The sequence below is a fragment of the Tauraco erythrolophus genome, unplaced genomic scaffold (genome assembly GCF_009769465.1).
Source record: "Tauraco erythrolophus isolate bTauEry1 unplaced genomic scaffold, bTauEry1.pri scaffold_40_arrow_ctg1, whole genome shotgun sequence".
In the NCBI taxonomy this organism is placed as follows: Eukaryota; Metazoa; Chordata; class Aves; order Musophagiformes; family Musophagidae; genus Tauraco; species Tauraco erythrolophus.
In genome coordinates this window covers 694,201-716,141 of record NW_028238614.1, presented here as the reverse complement: position 1 = coordinate 716,141, position 21,941 = coordinate 694,201, and the positions used below count along the sequence as shown (strand labels likewise).

Below are 21,941 nucleotides of genomic sequence, written 5' to 3'. Positions count from 1 at the left end.
CAGCTGAGACAAGGAGCTCCCAGGCAGCAGGTGCCTGTTTGGTGCCCACCCGAACAGAGGCCAGAGGAATCCCATCTCCTGGGGGTTTGTGACAGCCATAGGTAAGAGTCGAGTCCCCTTCCAGCCCCAGGACTGCAAACCCTGGACGAGATGCCTTGATTGACTCAGCTCAATCCCTTCTCTCAGCAGTAGAGGTAAAGGAGACCTCTTCCTGTCCCTGCCTGGGTGTCCTGTCTAATGCTGAGAAGAGGAAAGGTGATTCTTATGCCCAATACTTTTTTAATTAGAAGAAATTACTGTGGAGGGAAGAAGTGTCTGTCCCAAGCTGAGGGAGGGAACATTGGTGATGACTTCAGTCTGTTTCTGAGTAGGTTCCCCTGGAGCCCCAGGGACACCTGGAGGGAGCCCAGAGGGGGCAGAGACAGTGACACCCTGGGCTGGTCCTGTGCTGCTGAGCTGGGCCGGGCTCCTGGGATGGAGGGAGCTCCTGGCAAGCGGGCAGCGCTGCAGGGAGACAGCTGTGCCCAGGAGCAGGGCTGGGGGCACTGCCTGCGGGCACCCAGGGGAGAGGAGAGAAGTGAGAGAGAGGTTAAAGGTAGTCATGAGTGGGAGGATGCTGAAATTTTATTGAAGGAGAAATCTTCACCAACCTTGAATCGATAAGTCTGAGGCTGCAGAACATTGAATCTGCAGGTGCTGGAGGGATGTCCAAAAGCTGGCACAACCCAGAGTCTGTGGGATTCATAAGTACAACTCTCATGGCTTCTTTAGTGTATGGGGAGAAGGAAAACCTGTGGAGCAAGGTATCCCTACCAAATCTGGAAATGGACAGGACATGAGGGATGCCTTCTGCCAGGGACGGCTGCAGGGTGTGCAGGTGGGTGTGCAGCCAGGGGTGCCCAAGGCTGTCCTTCCCAGCAGGGTCCCTGCACCCCAGGGGCTGTGTGCTGGGGCAGGGACTCTGCCGCCTGCCAGGGTCAGCACTCAGCTGCCCGAGGAGCTCCCCACGGCGCTGTGGGGAGAAGTGTGGGTGGAAGAAGTGACCCGCAGAAAGGCAGGGCAGGGTCCTTCTGCAGTCAGGAGGGTGCTGTGTGGGTCAGAGCTGCTCACAGCTCCAGATCACCCCCAGGACACTGGCAGAGGGTCCTTTTGAATAAGTACTGAGAAGCAGCATTTACCTGAAAGAAAAGGAGGCCGTGCTTTGAATTTTCAGCTCTTGGATGACTGGACGGGGAGTGGGAGATGGGAATTTCCTTCTCCATTCTGGAGAAGGCAATGAGACCCCAGTTCTCGTTAGCACTTGTCTGAGCTGCTCCTTGGCCCCTGCACACCCAGAGATGCCCCTGGACAGTGCCCGGCTGCCAGGAGGGGTCTGCAGGGCAGAGCTGAGCGCACAGTGGGTGGGATGGGGTCTGTGAGCATGGACAGGGAGGAGACCTGGGGACAGGGAAACAGCCCCGGCAGGGACAGCTCCAGGCACAGAGACATGGGCAGGGGCTGAGAGGAAGTTGATCCCTGAAACGTGGTGGGAGAGGGGATTCTGGCATCTCCCTGCCATCCCCTGCAGTGCAGGTGCCTTCCCTGGAGCCACTCCCTGCTCTCCTCTCCCACCCACCAGAGCCCCCCCACCCCTTAATATCACGAGGACTCAGTCCCGAGATGCCTTCCCAGCAGCCCAATGACCAAGAGGAGAAATGCTGGAGTGTCTGACTGTGTCTGCCTGTCCTGACTCTCTGGGCAGGAGAACTTTGGCTTGTTCCCCTCTTGCCCTGCTGCCCTTGGTCCTTCCCCTTCTTTTGGCTGTGGTGGGGGGTGAGGATTGAGGTGCAGCTCAGACACCGATGCTGCATGTCCTGTCGTGCAGGTGTGTCCATGGAGGAAAAGCATCCAAATCCCCTCAGATTTGGGGCTGTGGACCCTGCAGTGTGTGGGGCTGGGAGTGATTCGATCCTCCTGTCAGGATGCCCATCTTTAGGCTATTGGATTCTTTCCCTGGAGGGTCCTGCTGGGTGGCACGCTGCCCTCCAGAAGGGCACAGCTCTCCCGTGGCATCTCTGGGAGCCCCACAGAGAAGACCTGTCAGTGCCAAGGCCATGTCAGTCCTGCTGGAGGGCTGAACGGAGGCAGCTGCCATGAGCCCTCGGTGTCCCTGGCTGGGAGGGGAGAGCTGAGATCCTCCCCAGGTACAGTGAGACGGGGGGAGGGGTTGGCAGAGCTGCACTGGTGAATTTGGCTCCTCTGCCCTCAGCTGTGTCCAGTTTCTTCTCAGGGGAACGTCTGCGTGGGATCGTCCTCCAGCTGAAAGAGGTGCCAGCACAGGGCAGCTGAGAGCAATGCTGATGGACAGACTGGCTGTCCTCCCTCTGCACTCTCAGGACCCACAGGGTTTCACTTGGGGTGCAGCAGAAATGCCAAGGGTTTCTGCCTTAAAAACACTCCTCAGGTGTGATGGGGAAACAAGAACAGAACAAACAAACCCAAATCCCCTCATCTCTGCTCTGCAGCCGGGTGAATTGGGAGTGATGATGCTGAAAAGCCCTTTGATGCCGTGAGTGGATTTAATCTGAGATCTCCCCGTGTTCCTACTGACCTCTTGCTGTAGGGCAGGACTGAATCCTGCAGAGCTCACAGCTCCCTGGGGGACTGTCAGCCAGCACCAACCAGAGTGCACAGAGAGGAGCTGCCCAAGGTCTTCCTGAAAGGGGAGAGGCAGTTGGGTGGGTCTCTAAGAGCAATTGAACAGATTGAGAGAAGGCTGCACAACTTCTCCCTGTCTTTTCTTCCATGGACAGGTCTCTATGCCCAGGGGAAGAAAATGTCCAACGGCAGCTCCATCACCGAGTTCCTCCTCCTGGCATTCGCAGACACACGGGAGCTGCAGCTCTTGACCTTCTGGCTCTTCCTGGGCATCTACCTGGCTGCCCTCCTGGGAAACGGCCTCATCATCACCACCATAGCCTGTGACCACCACCTCCACACCCCCATGTACTTCTTCCTCCTCAACCTCTCCCTCCTTGACCTGGGCTCCATCTCCACCACTGTCCCCAAAGCCATGGCCAATTTCCTCTGGGACACCAAAGACATCTCCTACTTGGGATGTGCTGCACAGCTCTTTTTCTTTGTACTCTTTGTCACAGCAGAGTATTTTCTTCTCACCATCATGTCCTATGACCTCTACGTCGCCATCTGCAAACCCCTGCACTACGGGACCCTGCTGGGCAGCAGAGCTTGTGTCCACATGGCAGCAGCTGCCTGGGCCACTGGGTTTCTCTATGCTGTGCTGCACACGGCCAATACATTTTCACTGCCCCTCTGCCACAGCAATGCCCTGGACCAGTTCTTCTGTGAAATCCCCCAGATCCTCAAGCTCTCCTGCTCACACTGCTACCTCAGGGAAGTCGGGCTTCTTCTGGTTAGTGCCTGTTTAGGATTCACATGTTTTGTGTTCATTGTGGTGTCCTATGTGCAGATCTTCAGGGCCGTGCTGAGGATTCCCTCTGAGCAGGGACGGCACAAAGCCTTTTCCATGTGCCTCCCTCACCTGGCTGTCGTCTCCCTCTTTATCAGCACTTCATTTTTTGCCCATCTGAAGCCCCCTTCCTTCTCCTCCCCATCCCTGGATCTGGTGGTGACTGTTCTGTACTCAGTGGTGCCTTCAGAAGCAAACTCTCTCATCTATGGAATGAGGAACAAAGAGCTCAAAGATGCCATTAGGAAACTAATTTCAAGGATATTTTTCAAGAGTGAGAAAATTAACACCTGTCTCCACAGATGACTCTCACTGTTGGAGTGCAGATCCTTGAAGAGACTGCACGAAGAAAACCCTGTGTAAGTAAAGACTGGAGCTCTAAAGTTAGGCCTCAAGGGCAGAATGCCCTTGAAGTTAAGGATAAGAAAACTACGCTGTATGATAAGGGAGTAGTGTTTGCTTAGAGCAGAGCTTTGCCAAGCGGGTGTCTGTTTGAAATAGGCTGTTAAACATGACAAGCGTATGTATCATCCAATAATGGTGTAGAAAAGGTGTGGTCTCAGGATTATTGGCAAATACTGTCTATATAAGCAATAAGAACTGCGCAATAAACGAGACTTCCTGCAGCTAACTCATAACAAGTCGTCTCAGAACTTCTCCAAATCCCTTCTTCACATTATGGCGCCTGAACAGGGACAGGAAGAACGAGCTGGACTCACTATCGTTTCGCTCAGGACATTTATTACTTGTTTTGAACGAGTGTTATTTTAGCGGAGAAGGGACAGCCACTTCTGGCGGCCTATAGGGGGAAGCCGGGCGGATCTACATACAGGCAGACTATAGAGGAAAGCCGGACGATCTGCAGGATCCACATTCAGGCGGCCCATTGGGGAAAGCTGGGCAGATCTACATTCAGGCGGCCTATAGGGGAAAGCCGGACGATCTGCAGGATCCACTGTCGCGATTGGTGAGAAGCTTCTTAGAGGAGCGTGGATTAAAACTTGGAAAAAGATATTTGCCCCCCTGATTGCAGGGGGGTATGCAAAAGATATTATCAGAAACACGAAGAATTGGGAACCAAAGGAAAGAAGAAGTAAGCAACTGAAGAAAAAAAAAAAAGCGACAACTGCCTCAACAGGAGGAGGTAAGCGACTGGGAATGATGGAAAGCATGGCTTTAACAGAACATAAGTCTGTAGTTAAGGTGTTGACAAAGTGCTGGAGAAACCAGCACTATTAACAGTTCTGACTTGATAAAACTCCCGGTGCTCCTGGTTTGGGTATCAGCCCATGTACCGGAGGCAAGCTCTTCATATGTATACCTGACAAGGACTTGGGACACTATAGACGTTAAACGTTGGCGTGCAGCCACCTGTGGGGATGGTGCTGGCCTGGAAAAGTCATCATCGAATCTTTTGATCCAGGGCCCCGAACGAAAGACAGACTTATTGCTTTCCCCCTCTTCCAACGCAGTCGGTACACCGGCACCCCCGCGCCGCGCCGCCCACTGCGCCCGGCGGCGCCCCGGGAACGCCGCTGCTGCTGCCGGCCGGGGCCGCGGGCGGCGTTTGCCTCGGCGCTGCCGCCCGTGCGCGGAGCCGCGGCTGGACGGGACGGAGCCGCGCGGCGGGCCCCGCTGCGCCGGTTCGTTCGCGGCTGATGGTCCCTCGGCGGGAGGGGCGGCGGCGGTTACGGAGCGCGAGCGGCCGGAGCTGCAGCAGCAACAACAACAGCGACAACAGCAAGGGGGGGGCCGGCACAGGGCCGCTGGGTCGTCGTCGCCACCCTGCCCCCCCGCCCGGCTGAGGCGGGGCAGGGCTGGCCCCCCGCCGCCGCTGCCCCCCCCCCCCCCCCCCCCCGCGCCGCTGCTGCCCCCCCCCCCCGCCGGCCGCGCCCGGAGAGCGGCCGCTTGGCCCCGCCCCCCCGCCCGGCCGAGGCCCGGGGCCCGGGTTGTACCGCGAGAGCACATCGTAACTTGGATCGTCCCGATCGGCATCGCGGGAATAACTAATCCTCTTCTGTGCCAGCAGTTCCAACAGTTAATATCAGTGTTGCCAAACCATAAACGTGCACATTCCATCGCACACCTGCAGCGCGCAGCGCGCTGCCAGGGCCTATAGCAGAAGGGAACAGGCGAGCTGAGCCGCTCACGAGTGCAGCTCTGGTACCAAACTCGTTAATGCAGGCAAAATCTTGCATGACTTCTACCATCAGAATGCTGATGCTGTTAGGTGACAATTTGCTATAACGAGAGCAAGCCCGCTCAATCATACAATTGTGTAGTACCTCTCGAAATATGATTATTGTAATAAGTAATATAAGAATTTGCCAATCAAATAGAAACCACCATCTCTCAGGAACTAGCTAAGATATATATTAGCTATTGTTTAAATATTAAATACTAACCAATTATCATTTAAATACTAACTGTCACATTAACTGTTGTATGGATTATTGCTGTAAAATGTTCGAAGTTGCAAAGTGCTGGTCCCTGCTGTAAGATACGAGTTGCCCAGGAGGAGGCTGGTGAGAAAAGCAAAGACAGATCAGACGGACTCCGGCAAGGCTGTGACTCACGTCTCACACCTCTGCAGGGAGGAAGGGATGCACAGAAACTGGCCCGTGTAGGAAAGATAAGGGCTAATAAAAACTGACATTTGTCTTCAGATAGTGACAGGCAAGGCGACCAGATGTCCACTCAAAGACAGACCAGGCTGGAACCAGTTTGGCTCTGCAAGCTCAGCCAAATCAGGGATTTTAGGGAAGAGGTGAAAAGTACACAGTGAGGAAGGCCTCCGGCCTTCATCCTAAAGACCCCTGCCCACGTGAGGAAGACCTCCGGCCTTCATCCTGAAGACCCCTGCCCACGACCACCAGGAGGCGTGTCGAGGAGGAGCCTGAGGCGGATCCTGAGGCGGGGACTATGGAAATGATTTCCTGGGAGAGACTGACCTTTGGGGGGGGGGCTGTGAGTGTGTCTATATAAATACAAGAAAAACTGCCACGGCGGGGGGGCGTCTTGGTGGAGCGGAGACTCCCGGCGCACCCAGCACTGTTTGCTTGCTTGCCCTAAATAAATTTTAACTATTAATTTTACAGTTATTGGCTGTTGAGAATCGTTTTCTCGCCAAACTATTGAAATCAACCTATAACAATTGTGCCACCAATGAATGGTGTTAGTCCTCATGGTTTACGCTCGCAGGAACTTTGGCATACACCTTTTATCAAACATATGTATTTTTGTCATCATAAGGTATTGAGCATGTTACTGGTATTCCTTACAATCCTACTGGGCAACCGATCATAGAACACGCACATGGTACTTTGGAGAATATGCTTTTAAAACAAGAAGGGGGAATGACAGGGAAATCTCCCAATGAAACAATAGCTAAAGTGTTATAGGTGTTAAATCTCTTAAATCGAGAGCTAAATATTTTGGGACGAATAAAATGTCACACGTGTCAAAATCAGGCACAGGCAGGGTTACAGCAAGTGGCTTTCCAACAACTGACTGAACTGACTAAGAGAGCATTAAGACGTGTCCCTGATTTTTGGGACAGGGGAGGCTTCCTCTGCTTCCATTCGGCAGGGAGCACAGGAACCTTATGAGCATTTCTTTGATCAGCTACAAACGGCAGTTCAGAGATAAACAGAAAATCCGGCTACTGCAGATGTGTTGGCATTCCAGTTAGCCATTGAAAATGCTAACACAGACTGCCAACAAGCTCTTGATCTTATCGGAAATCGGGCAAAAACGATTGCAGATTTAGTAAAGGTGTGTCACAATGTGGGCTGGGAACACTATAAAGCAGAGATATTGGCAGCTAAATGTTTTGGTCAACAGTAATCACTGACACGTTGGTGCATTTAATTCCTGCTGGTGTCTTTGGTCTTATATCACAAGGATTATGTGCACTATTGCTGGGACGATCATCCACCACAAAATTGGAATTGTTTGTACTCCCAAGGGTAATTGATTCTGAGGGAAAACAAACAAACAAACAAGAAAACCCAAACAAAAACCACCAAAATGCTAGTAACTGCTTCTGCAGGGCTATAATAGAGCTTAGCAGGGTATTCCTTCGCATATAAGGGGAGATCCATGTACTATAGGACTTTAAGAATGTATTTCCCTAACACCACCATGAACCTAAGTCATAGACACACCCAGAATAGCTGCAGCACGCATGCTTATGATAGCTAGTGCGATTCCAGAGCAGAATTTTGGGAACCAGCTAAAATCATTGCAGCTTCAATATTTGCACCAGGAGTTGGAGTGGCACAGGTGTTAACTACACTGAATAAGTTGGGTTGTTGGCTTGCAAAACAAACTAATGCTACAGCTTCTGCTCTATCAATGCTCTTAATTGACAGGATGGTTAAAATCTTTAGTAAAGCAGGCATTATATTGCTAGTAGTTCTTTTATGCATAGTAATAATCATCCCCTGCCTATTGTCATGCGTCCAGCAGATGGTACAGAGTACGGTTCATCAAGTAATGGTCATAGAAAAACAAAAAAGGGGAACTGTAGAATCATACACACAGTTACAGTTGGGGTTTGACCTTGATGATTTAAGCCTGTGCTCTTTTCTGAAGTTGGAAAACACCAATAAAGAGGATGAGAAAGAAAAGGGAGTGTGAGCAGCTGGTGCAGGGAGTGTGAGAAGCTGACATGGGGAGTATGGGAAGATGATATAAAGTGTGTGAGAAATTGATGTTTAGTTTAGCAAGTGAAAAATAGCTCCTTTTTAGGCATAGCCAATAGTAAAGTTAAAATAGGTGCGTGCACTGTTGTTTGTAACCGATCACCGCTGGGTGAGGGGCGCGTGGACACATCATGGCTAGAGTAATAATCTATAAAAGCTGCCTGTATAACAACAATAAAGGTCACTCTGCTATCACAAAAGAATTTTGGACACAGACAGTCACAGCTGCACAGCCTCCTTTAACAGCAATCATTAATGGGAAGGCTTTTCTGGCCTAGTTGACACAGGGGCTGATGTATCTATAGTGAAAAATCCTGACTGGCCGCCCTCTTGGCCTCTGGTACAGCCCTGGCAGCTGTGATCAGAGTAGCTGGAACACAGATCCCACAGCAGAGTGCACAGATCTTGTTAATAGAAGGCCCAGGTAACAAACAAGCTATTTTGAAGCCATATGTTTTTGATGTCCCATGTACATTATGAGGTCGGGATTTGTTGAATCAGTGGAATGTGAGGCTAACCTCAAATTTTTAGCACACGTCACTGATGTCCAGCCCCGACTCAAGCTGGACTGGTTGACTGGCAAGCCGGTCTGGGTCGATCAGTGGCCATTAAAAGGTGAGCGGCTGGAGTGAGCTCAAAAATTAGTCAATGAACAGCTCAAATTAGGACATATAATTTCCTCCACTAGCCCATAGAATACTCCAAAATTTGTTATCCCAAAGAAATCAGGAAAATGGAGATTTATGTTAAAAGATTTAAGAGCTATTAATGCAATCATTTCACCAATGGGTGCATTACAACTGGGTGTACCAAATCCTACTATGATTCCAGAATGTTAGCATTTGATGGTGATTGATTTAAAAGATTGGGTTATTTTACCTTTTTACTTTTTTTATTTATTTAGACCCTAACGATTGTCCTAGATTTGCCTTTTCAGTTCCAGTGCTTAACAATGAACGACCCAAGCAACAATATCATTGGATTGTACTGCCTCAAGGAATGATGAATAATCCTACAGTTTGTCAGTTGGTGGTAGATGATGCTCTCTGTCAGGTCAGACAGCAGATCAAGCTCAGCAGATTGTACGCGCCTGCCCTGACCGTCAACATATTGTGCCTTCAAATGCTCCAGCAGGAGTAAATCCAAAAGGTTTATGTGCCAATGAATTATGGCAAACTGATATTACTTATATTCAATCGTTTAATCGATCTAAATACGTACATGTAACTGTTGATATGTTTTCTGCCTTTGTTGTTGCTACTGCTCACACTGAAGAAATCCATGGGAGTACCACAGAAAATCAGGACAGACAGTGATCCAGTATGGTGCCTTTTACAGGATTAGGGAGTGACTCACCCTACCAGTATCCCTCATTCACCTACGGGACAAGCTGTTATTGAATAAATTCATTTAACATTAAAACAAATGCTTGATTAAAAAAAAAAAAAGGGGCAGTCTTCCGTCTATTTCCCACAAGAGTTAAATTTATTAGGATCAAAATTTGTAGGTAGTGCCAGCAACAACCGCGTTACACAAACATGTGTTGTTTTTAGCGACAAGTACGCCAGCATAGCAAGCCTCCAGAGCCAAGCTGCTCAAATCTTGGGATGGCATTTTCCCTATAACGTCTTCAAAGATGGCAGCTGGACAGACGTGTCCCCAACTAATGATCAATACAAAAGTTTTGTGTTTAAAGTAGACAGATATTGCGGATCAGGCCTGGGAAAAATTGGATTACAATCTAATCAAAAAAATTAGCCTCGGCGCTTGTGGTGCCCGGTCATCATTTAATCGAAGCCAGCAAATTTTACTGTTATGGAATATCGATACTGCCAAAGAATTACCCCCCAATGTTTTTCTGATTTGCGGTGACTGCGCTTGGCAAGGTATCCCAAAAAATGCTTATGGAGGGCCTTGCTATCTTGGCCAGCTAACAATGTTGGCCCCTAATTATAGGCAATGGCTGAATGTGTCACGCCAATTGCACCGAGCAAAAAGAAGTACAGGTCTTACGTCTGACTGCAATGATGAAGTGTGGCTGTGGTCTGTAACAGCGCGAATTTTTGCATCTATAATTGCGCCTGGAGCAGCAGCAGCCCAGGCATTGAAACAAATTGAAAACTTAGCTTGCTGGTCAGAAAAATCTTAGAACAATTACTACTAGACTGCATGAAAAAAGCCATGTGTAAATCATGTAAATGTGTAAAATTCCAGCGAAGTGAGATAGAGAAAGAGGGATCCAAGATTTGACAAATCAAACAGGGATGACAGAGACGCAGAACGTGAAAAATGGTTCAGAAGAATTGTAACAGAAGATTGTATATTGATATGTAAACTGTCTTTATGTTTATTATGATTTAGTATATTACGTGTGTGGAAGTTGCTTGTATATGTTGCTTGTATATATGCTTTGTGTGTTTTTTCCAATCAGAAGGGAGCTACTGGGAGGAGAAGAATTAACTGGTACCAAATTAATGGCAAAGAATTACTAACTGGATTTAGTTGTGAGCACATAATTTGAAAAAAGAAGCTAGGAGCATTGTTATTAAACAATATGTTACAACTTAAAAACTCCGCTGTCAGCCAGCAGAGCACATACCTGGCAGCCTTGTTGCACGCACTGGCCACGCGTGCAGCAACGCCACGTCAGTGCTCTGATTCATGGACTCTGCTGAGGGTGTAAAAGGGATGGCTCGGAGCGGGGCGGGGGGAGGCTGCAGGGCACACTGTGTGGATAAACAGGGGACGCCCTGAAGGTGCCGTGCCTGCCTCTCTTCTCTGCGATGACCCTGCTGATTGACACCCTCCTGCTCAGTGGAATCTTGGATATAGCGGAAATAGTAAAGCCCTCGGAAAGGGAAGTAGTGTGCTAGAAACTGCTTTGCAAGGCTGTACCAAAACAACATGCCAGTAACTGGGGTTGACAGTCTCGTGCATAGGGTTTTCTTCGTGCAAGAAAAGAAAGGGGGATTTGTCGGAGTGCAGATCCTTGAAGAGACTGCACGAAGAAAACCCTGTGTAAATAAAGACTGGAGCTCTAAAGTTAGGCCTCAAGGGCAGAATGCCCTTGAAGTTAAGGATAAGAAAACTATGCAGTACGATAAGGGAGTAGTGTTTGCTTAGAGCAGAGCTTTGCCAAGCGGGTGTCTGTTTGAAATAAGCTGTTAAACATGTATCATCCAATAATGGTGTAGAAAAGGTGTGGTCTCAGGATTATTGGCAAAAACTGTCTATATAAGCAATAAGAACTGCGCAATAAACAAGACTTCTTGCAGCTAACTCATATTGAGTCGTCTCAGAACTTCTCCAAATCCCTTCTCCGCATGGGGGTGCTGGTTGGCAGCAGGCTCAGTGTGAGCCAGCAGTGTGCCCTGGCAGCCGAGAGGGCAAACCGCATCCTGGGGTGCATCAAGCACAGGACAACCAGTCAAAAGAGGGGATTAGCATAGAATCATCGTGTCTGGCTACAGTTTGCTGAGGAGGAGAAGTGGAGATGGAGGTGCTGAGCTCTTGTCGTGGTATCCAGTGATAGGATGCATGGGAATGGTTCAAAGCTGCGTCAGGGGAGGTGCCAACTTGACATTAGGAATCATTTCTTTATCAAGAGGGTGGTCAAACTCTGGAACAGGCATCCTAGAGAGGTGGTCATCACCCCAAGCCTTTCAGTGTTTAAGAAGCATTTAGACGATGCCCTTAATAACATGATCTCTCTTTTGGTCAGACCTGAAGTGACCAGATGTTGGGACTAGATCATCATCGTAGGTCCCTTCCAACTGAACTATTCCGTTCTGTCCTGTTCTGTTCTATCTATATGTCTGTACAGGGTGGATCCCTCCAGCAGCTGGGCTTGGATACTCAGTCTCCTCAGTAGCTGCCCCTGGATAACAGCCTCCCTCTTTGCAGGCACCTAAATACACACTCCCCCAAGGCTATATCCCCATTCCAGATCCTGGTATAGACCACCCCCGTCACACACACGCGCGCACACACACTCTCTCTCTGTTTCAAGTTCACTCACTCTGATCTCTCAGTTGCTGGCACTAATGACATATGGGCTGTCTGGCCCCTCGTTCTAGTCTGGTTGCTGCACTCACATCCCTGTGCTCCCACATTCCTGCAGAAGAGAGATTCCCTTGCACAGGAAAAAGTTAGGAATTCAGTTTAATGAGAAGACAGAACAGAGTGCACTGGTCAGGCTCCTCCTCTAAACATCCCGTAAGAAGTCCTGTGCAATCCAAAATGCTCTTTCACTGCGTCCCAGAATGTGTCCTACACCTCTCACCAACACACCCCTTAGTCCAAAGAGTGATCCAGAGCGCTGCTTTCAGTGACTCGTGTTGATGTGACCTGGACAACAAGGCTGATGGCTCTCCCAGGGCAGCCCTGGAAGGAGCTGGGACAAGATGCTCATTCCTCAGGAGCCTGTCATTTGGGTTCCCACCTGCCACTGTGCCACTGTGCTCTTCCTGGTTTGTGGAGACGGGCTCTTGAGGAGCTGATGTCTCTCCTCACATGGGCCTGGCAGCAACTGGGGAAGGATATTAACTGAGTTACTCCTCCTGTCATTGTTTGTGCCTTCTTTGTGTGTGCAGATGAGCTTCTCATCACTGAACCTAACACAAGCTAAAAGGAACAGCAATCTCCTGAGGTGTCTGTGTTTGGAGGTTCTGTACATATGCATGGGCATTATTTAACATATGACACCCGCTCAGTGGAATCGCTCTCCAGAAATGCATCCTGGTTAAGGGAAAAGCTGTGCTGTGGCACGGGCAATGGCTTCCTTCAGGGCCCGTAGCACAGTCTTGTTTCTAAGACTGTAGATGAAGGGATTTAAGAATGGGTACAGGACAGTGTTCAGCAAAGCTACAATTGTGTTTGTCTCCATGGAAACACCTTCAGAAGGACGCACGTAGAGAGCGATGCAGGTCCCATACACAATGGCCAAGGTGGTGAGATGGGAAGAACATGCAGTAAAAGCTTTCTTCCTCCCAGAGGCTGATGGCAAGTGTAGAATAGAGAAAAGGATGCCCAAGTAAGATGCCAGAGTTAAACAGAAGGAACCCAGTAGGACACATGATAAGAAAACAGAGTCTGCTTTCCAAAGCAGGCTGGTGTCAGAGCAGGACAATTTGAATAAGGGCGAGTTGTCACAAAAAAAATGGGGGATCTTGTTCGAGCCACAGAAAGTCAGCTTGTAGAGGAGGACCAGACGGTAAGTCGAGAGTGTGATGCCTGTGACCCAAACAGCAGCAGCCAGGTGGATGCAGATCTGAGGCTTCATGATGGCAGCGTAACGCAAAGGCTGGCAGATGGCAACGTAGCGGTCACAGGACATGACAACAAGGAGAACAAGATCTGTACAGCCCAGGCCAAAATAGAAATAGGATTGGGCAAAGCGGCTACTTTGTGAGATTGTCCTCCTTCCAGAACTCAGGATCACCAACAATTTGATGCTCGTGGAAGATGCAAACCAGATTTCCAGGAAGGCCAGATTGCTGATGAAAAAGTACATGGGGGTTTGCAGGCGGGGATCCACACACACGAGGAAAATGATGGTTGTGTTCCCCATCACTGTTGTCAGGTACATGAGCAGAAGGACCATCGAGAGAAATAGCTGTAGTCCTTGATCAAGCCCTGAGAAGCCCTCTAGGATGAACTCACTAACTGCACTTTCATTCTCTGGTCCCAGGTTGAATTTCAGTCCATTCTGCTGAGACAGGAACATGGCAAAACCCAAGGGTGACAATTTCACAGTCTGGATGAAAAGTCCTCGCCTGCCTTCTCTGCTTCTTCCCTGTCCTGCAGCCTGCCTACACGACACAGACAGAGAGAGTCCTTCAAGCATTTCTCACACCCGGATTTTTCTCTTTTACGTCTCACTTAGAGTCCTCAGGGAATTTACTGTCGTCTTTCTGCCTTTTCGAACACTCACAAAGGATTCTTTCTCTGGAACAGAAGATTTTAAAGAGGCTGTGAGCTATTTCACTCTGTTCTTTGCAAATTCCAAATTCACTCAGACCTACTGCAAACATCTATCACAGCGGTGTGCCAAACTCTTCCATTGCACAAATGCTAAACCATCAAATCAAATCAAATCAAATCAAATCAAATCAAATCAAATCAAATCAAATCAAATCAAATTTGTATAGTGAAAACTTCCTTCTACTTTTCAGTACTTGCCTTTTTGGACTAGGAATCCCTGAGAATCTGTTGATTTCAAAATAAATAATATCAAGTACGTCTCTTGTAACCCCCTGCTTCCTTCCACAACTTCTTGCTCGCTGATTCTTCAAGAAAGGCTGGAGGATGTGGACCGGAGTAGGGACTTTAGTACTCTGAATAATGACTGAAATTTATGATGGTTCCACACAGTCTGTCACAAAGTCTCATCTCGCACCCATCCGCACTCAAATGCAGTTGTTTCCAAACAGTTGCTTGTTGCTGTTACTATCAAACATCCTGACCTAACGGCAGAGCACGAGAAGAGTGTCTGACAGACATTTGTCACCTTTCTTTTGCTCGCCAGCTCTGGGTTGGGAGGACCCAGCCTCCAGCGTTTTCTCTTGTCTCCCTTGACTATGGAGGGAGCCTCGGGAAAACAAGGTCTCACAGGCACCTGCGGCCAAGTAGATGCAGCTCATTACTCAAGTCTCAAACCACTGATTTATTATTTTTTAAAAACAAAATACACATCTAACAAAAGGAAAGCAAAGCTTCTCCACAGACTGTGTTGTCCCCTCAGACTCTGTCCCAGGGCAGAGTGGGCAGCACTTACCCGAGGAGTAAAATGGGGAGTTCAGTGCAGGGCAGTGCTCCATGTTTGCTCTGACGGTTTAGCTTGGGGCTCGGGGCAGCCTTAGAGCCCAAATTCCCAGCTGGCTCTTTGCCTCTAGTCTGGCGTAGGGGAATCTCTGCACTGGGCTCGTCTGGAAAACTGTCTGAGATTGAACCACCGGCTGCGTTTGAGCAAAAGCTCAAGCTCAGTCACCTACAGCAGTGTGAGTGCAGTGACCCAGTGAATCAGGGGTGACAGTCCCAGTTTCCATTTTCTGGGTCAGTGCAAACACTCACAGGGTTCTGTCTTCTTCCTCTGTTGGGTGACACCTAAATTATGGAAAATTGTTCTCCTGAACGCACTTTCTTAAGAGAACCTGTGAATTTGCAGACAGCTTACGACAAAGCAGCTTCTGTTCAGGCCCAGCATCGTCAAACACGCAGCTAGCATATGCAATAGTGAGTGAGGAAATCTAGGACATGCAGGTGAAGGATATCCAGGAGAAGGTGGCCTTCTTGTGGCTTTGCACAGAGGTTGTCCTCAGGATGGTGCATACAATGTAGGCAGAAACCACAGCAGTCAGTGAGAAGGAGCTCAGCAACACAGCGGAGGAGAGAGCAACGCTCGTGTTTCATAGTAGCTGGTGCCCACATGGGCTGCTCTCGGCAAAGGGATGATGGCGCAGGAGAAGCAGTGTCTACATTGGGCACAGAGGGTATAATGGCATACAGGATGGTGGGGCTGAGCAGGGCAGAGATGCTGTTCCCCAGCAGCTAAAGATGAGCATGGAGCACAACCAGGAGTTCATAAGGACAGAGCAGTGCGAGGGGTTGCAAATGGCCCTGCAGCCATCGAAACACATCACAACACACAGGTTACACCCAGCTGTGCCCAGGAAGAAAAAGATGGTCTGGGACTTGTAAGCAGTCACAGGGATACATGGGTGTAGCGCAGTAAGCACACGGACTCTGCAGGATGCTAGGGATCGAATCTAAGTTTATTTTTTCTTTATCAACTTTATAGCATACAGAGCCCCTTTCCAGGCTCCAATCAGTGGTAGAATCATGTATTTCTGTAATTTTAAGTCTTACGCAGCAGTCCAAGTATGTACACAGCCCCCTGTTTATGCCAGGGGTTCTTCTCACGGGATGTGCACGGCCTTGATGCCGACCTTGCTCTGTGCTTTCTTAGTCTCTGGAACATCTTGATATTATTGCAGGGCTTAGAGATGAACAACAGCCATGTGAACCTTGTCTTTTCACAGAGCTCAGAATCCTTTTCTCTATCCACAGAACCCCCTTTTTTTGTTTATAGGAACTCCGTTGATCACTAAAGCCACTGTGATGCGTGCTTCCACCTTTTGTGCTCGTCGTATTGCAGCCCAAGGATACTGAAACAACACCAGAAATGAAATCAACAACAGCCTCCAACAGCAATAAGGATCTGCGTGTGTAAGTTAAGGTCAGAGAATCAATGTTTTGGATTGATCTAGGATAAATCTTAACTTGCATAGTACAACTTAAAAGGATAGGATTTTCTAAAACCTACAATACTGTTAAAACAGAGGTTAATGCAAACATATAAGGATGAGAAGCGCACATCACTACAGAGATATTACGTAATAATGTTAAAATCGCTTCAGTGGTACTTTTTGTCATGTATACTAGAAACATCTGTCTGTCAAAAATAGCAAGGTTAATCTCTAAGTTTGCTCATGAATGGGAAATAAGACGCACTGTATATGTCATTTGCAAAAGAGACCTGGAAGACCCCCACCATGTAATACTGATGAATGACAGCCATGGTGGAGCAGTAAAACAGCCTCATTACCATCCCAAAATACTCCATATGGCCCCCAATCTATAATCCAGTCTGTTAAATCATTTCATGTTCTTAGGGTTTTATTTTTTTGTTTGTTTGTTTTTGTGTTGTTTGTGGAATGTTTTTTTTTTTCTTCTTTTTTTGTTACTAACATTGTTCTGGTACAGCCCTGCAGAAGCAGTTACTGGCACATTGTACTGGTACAGCCCTGCAGAAGCAGTTACTGGCACATTGTACTGGTACAGCCCTGCAGAAGCAGTTACTGGCACATTGTACTGGTACAGCCCTGCAGAAGCAGTTACTGGCACATTGTACTGGTACAGCCTTGCAGAAGCAGTTACTGGCATATTGTTCCCCTTTCTGGGAATCTTACCATTTCAAATATGCCCAAGATTCCGCTGAGCAGGAGGGTGTCAATCAGCAGGGTCATCGCAGAGAAGAGAGGCAGGCACGGCACCTTCAGGGCGTCCCCTGTTTATCCACACAGTGTGCTCTGCAGCCTCCCCCCGCCCCGCTCCGAGCCATCCCTTTTACACCCTCAGCAGAGTCCATGAATCAGAGCACTGACGTGGCGTTGCTGCACGCGTGGCCAGTGCGTGCAACAAGGCTGCCAGGTACATGCTCTGCTGGCTGACAGCGGTTTTTGCAGATTGCAACATGTTGTTCAATAACAACCCTCCCAGCTCCTTTTTCACAGTTATGTACTCACAGCTAAGTCCAGTTCGCATTTGTTTTAACGTGAAACGAATTCGTTCAACAATAGCTTGTCCCATAGGCGAATGAGTGATACCAGTAGTGTGAGTCACTGCCCAATCCTGTAAAAAGGTACTATACCGGACCATTGTCTGTCCCGATTTTCTTCAGTACTCCCATGGTTTTCTTCAGTGTGAGCAATAGCAACAACAAAGGCAGAAAACATATCAACAGTTACATGCACATATTTATACCAACAAAACAATTGAATATAAGTAAAATCAGTTTGCCATAATTCATCGTCACATAAACCTCTTGGATTTACTCTTGCTGGAGCATTTGAAGGCACAATACGTTGATGGTCAGGGCAGGCACGTACAGTCTGCTGAGCTTGATCTGCTGTCTGACCTGATGGAAAGCATCACCTACCACCAATTGACTTGGACTATTCATCATTCCTTGAGGCAGTACAATCCAATGATATTGTTGCTTGGGTCATTCATTGTTAAGCACTGGAACTGAAAAGGCAAATCTAGGACAATCGTTAGGGTCTAAATAAAAAAAGTAAAAAAGTAAAAAAACCCCAATCTTTTAAATCAATCACCATCAAATGCCACATTCAGGAATCATAGTAGAATTTGGTACACCCGGTTGTAATGCACCCATTGGTGAAATGATTGCATTAATAGCTGTTTAATCTTTTAATATAAATCTCCATTTTCCTGATTTCTTCGGAATAACAAATATTGGAGTATTCCATGGGCCAGTGGAGGGAATTATATGTCCTAATTTGAGCTGTTCATCGACTAATTTTTGAGCTCACTCCAGCCGCTTACCTTTTAATGGCCACTGATGGACCTAGACCGGCTTGCCAGTCAACCAGGCCAGCTTGAGTTGGGGCTGGACATCAGTGACCTGTGCTAAAAATTTGAGGTTAGCCTCATATTCCACTGATTCAACAAACCCCGACTTCATAATGTATATGGGACATCAAGAACATATGGTTTCAAAACAGCTTGTCTGTTATCTGAGCTTACTACTAACAAGGACTGTGCGTTCTGCTGTGGGATCTGTGTTCCGCCTACTCCGGTCACAGCTGCCAGGGCTGTGCCAGAGGCCGAGAGGGCGGCCAGTCAGATTTTTTTCATTATAGATACATCAGTCCCTGTGTCAACTAGGCCAGAAGAAGTCTTCCCATTAATGATTACTGTTAAAGGAGGTTGTGCAGCTGTGACTTTCTGTCCAAAAGATTTTTGGTTGACCTGCACTACTAAATGTTCCTATACTGCTATGTTACACAATGGAGGTGATAAGGTGCTTCAAAGCTTCAAAAGCAATTGTGCTATTTCTCTCCAGCCGGAATAGTGCATGGTGGTGAGGGAGTCTATGCCATGATTTTATAATTTTTTTTTTTATATACTCAGAAACATTTACCCTCGGGAGTACAAACAATCCTGATTTCATGGTGGATGATTGTCCCAGGAATAGTGCACATAATCCTTGTGATATAAGACCAAAGACACCAGTAGGAATTAAATGCACCAACGTGTCAGTGATTACTGTTAATTGAAACATTTTGCTGCCAATATCTCTGGTTCATAGTGTTCTGAGCCCACATTCTGACACGCCTTTGATAAATCTGCAATTGTTTTTGCCCGATTTCTGATAGGATCAAGAGCTCGTTGGCAGTCTGCATTAGCATATTCAACTGCTAACTGGAATAGCAAGATATCTGCAGCAGCTGGATTTTCTGTTTGTCTCTGAACTGCCTTTTGTAACCGATCAAGGAAATGTTCAGAAGGTTCCTGTGCTCCCTGCCGGATGGAAGCAAAAGAAACCTCCCCTGTCCCAAAATCAGGGACACGTCTTAATGCTCTCATAGCCAATTCAGTCAGTTGTTGGAAAGCCACTTGCTGTAACCCTGCCTGTGCCTGATTTTGACTGATGTGTGACATTTTATTCATCCCAAAATGTTTAGCCATCAGAGCTAGATCATCTTTTCATCGATTTAAGAAATTTAACACCTATAACACTTTAGCTATTGTTTCATTGGGAGATTTCCCTATCATTCCCCCTTCTTATTTTAAAAGCATATTTTCCAAAGTACCGTGTGTGTTCTATGATTGGTTGCCCGGTAGGATTGTAAGCAATACCAGTAACATGCTCAATACCTCATGATGACAAAAATGCATATGTCTGATAAGAGGTGTATGCCAAAGTTCCTGAGAGCGTAAACCACGAGGATTAACACCATCCGTTGGTGGCATGATCATATTTTAACAGCATATTTTAACAGCCAAGTTTTCACCTAATGGCATCAACATTCTGATGGTAGAAGTCATGCGAGATCTGTGCCTGCATGAGCGAGTTTGGTACCAGAGCTGCACTCGTGAGAGGCTCAGCTCGCCTGTTCCCTTCTGCTGCAGGCCCTGGCAGCACGGTGTGCGCTGCAGGTGTGCGATGGAATAGGCACGTTTATGGTTTTGCAGCGCTGATATTAACTGTTGAAATTGCTGGAACAGAAGAGGATTAGTTATTCCCTGCGATGCTGTTGGAGATGATCCATGTGTTAGATGTGCTGTCTCTTGGTAAAACCCAGGCCCTGGGCGGCGGCCAACGGCTGCTCTCCAGGTGCGGCCTGCGGCGGCGCAGGGGGCCAGAGGCGGCAGCGGCGGTGGGGTTGGGGGCGCAACAACGACCCAGCCACCCTGTGATGGCCCCCCTCGTTGTTGCTGTTGTTGTTGCCGACACGGCTCCGGCCGCTCGCGCTCCGTAACCGCCGCCCTCCCACTGAGGACCACTAGCCTGCAATAGAACCCGCATGGCGGGGCACACAACACATCTCCGTCCCTCCAGCCGCGGCTCGCTCTGCACATGGGCAGAGTGGGCACGCACGGTGGGCGGTGTGGCGCGGGGGTCCGAGGGCGGCGCGGCTGGCGGGAGCGCCGGTGTACCGGCATCGTTGGAAGGGGGGGGAAGAAATAAGTCTGGCTCTCGTTCGGGGCCCCAGATCAAAAGGATTCGATGATGGCTTTTCCAGGCCAGCAGCTCCACACAGTTCCTCTGCCAGTGGGGCCATGGGGGAGGCAGGGATGGGGCTGCTGGTGCCGCCGGGACTGCTGGCTTTGCAGGTGCCAGCGGGGCTGCCAGGGCTACCGGGGCTACGGGGGGAGGCGGACGCCGACGCCCCCTCGCCCTCGCTCTCTCCCTCCGCGCCCTTCAAGGCCTCGAACACAGCACGCCGGGCTGTCAGCTGTCGCTGCACGGCAGCATCCCCACGGGTGGCTGCATCCCAAAGTTTAACATCTATAGTGTCCCAAGTCCTTGTCATGTATGTATTTGAAGAGTTTGCCTCCGGTACATGGGCTGACACCCAAACCAGGAGTACCAGGAGCTTTATCAAGTCAGCGCTGTTGACAGTGCCATTCTGTTTCTCTAGCACTTTTGTCAACACCTTAACTACGGACATGTTCTGTTAAAGCCGTGCTTCCCATCGTTCCCAGTTGCTTACCTCCTCCCTGTTGAAGCAGTTGTCGCTTATTTTTTTCTCTCTTTAGGTTCTTATTTCTTCTTTCTTTTGTTTCCTAATTCTTCGTGTCTCCCCATCGTCCCTGGTTGCGCACTTGTGTCCTTCAGGTGTCACTGGTCCAGACTCTTCAGCTCTCATGTCCCGCTGTTAATTTCGGTCCAGACTGCTCGGCTCTCCCTGCCGCCTCCTCCGCTGATTCATCCAGCCAGGCTCCGTCACTGTTCGCTCACACACCGCGACTCAAAGGCCCGTCAGTCGACTTGAATATCAGGTCCCTGTCTGGGCGCTATTTGCAGCGACTGAATGCACAAACTCCGTAGATGTGATACCAGAGACACCTTTATTACAATTTACAAGCAGCTTTTATAGATCACCACGCCAGCCACGATGTGTCCACGCGCCCCTTTTCCAGCTGTGATTGGTTACAAACAATAGTGCACGCGCCTAGTTTAGCTTTACTATTGGCTATGCCTAAAACAGCACTACTAAGCTAAATATCAATTTCTCACACACCTTATATCATCTTCCCATACTCCTTACATCAGCTTCTCACACTCCCTGCACCAGCTGCTCACACTCACTTTTCTTTTCTATCCTCTTTATCGGTGTTTCCCAACTTCAGAAAGAACACAGGCTTAAATCATCAAGGTCAAACCCCAACTGTAACTGTGTGTATGATTCCACACCCCAGCTCCAGAGCAGATGGGAAGAGATGTGAGTGGAGAAAAATAATTTTCCATTGGTTTCTTTATTTAGTTTATCTACACAGGGAGCCTGGATCCATATACGGACCTGAGGTCTGTGGTTAAAGAAAAAACAAGAAGAAGGCATAGAGTAATATTATAATAGGCATAAAACAAAATGAAAAAACAAAGAAACTCACAAAGAAAAGATAAAGACATATGAATAAATGTCAGTCTTTACTTTTCCTGAGATACAGTGGAAGCT

General features: G+C 48.4%; 2 protein-coding genes across 2 annotated transcripts; one reads left to right on the top strand and one right to left on the bottom strand.

Annotated features, from left to right (window-relative positions):
• Positions 1-2,815: 2,815 nt before the first annotated feature.
• LOC104371330 (olfactory receptor 14A16) lies at positions 2,816-3,775 on the top strand. Its single transcript, XM_086630581.1, has one exon. The coding sequence runs from the start codon at positions 2,816-2,818 to the stop codon at positions 3,773-3,775; it is 960 nt and encodes a 319-aa protein (XP_086486707.1).
• Positions 3,776-12,916: 9,141 nt separating this feature from the next.
• Positions 12,917-13,900, bottom strand: LOC104370552 (olfactory receptor 6E1). The gene has a single exon (XM_009989255.2). The coding sequence runs from the start codon at positions 13,898-13,900 to the stop codon at positions 12,917-12,919; it is 984 nt and encodes a 327-aa protein (XP_009987557.2).
• Positions 13,901-21,941: the final 8,041 nt, after the last annotated feature.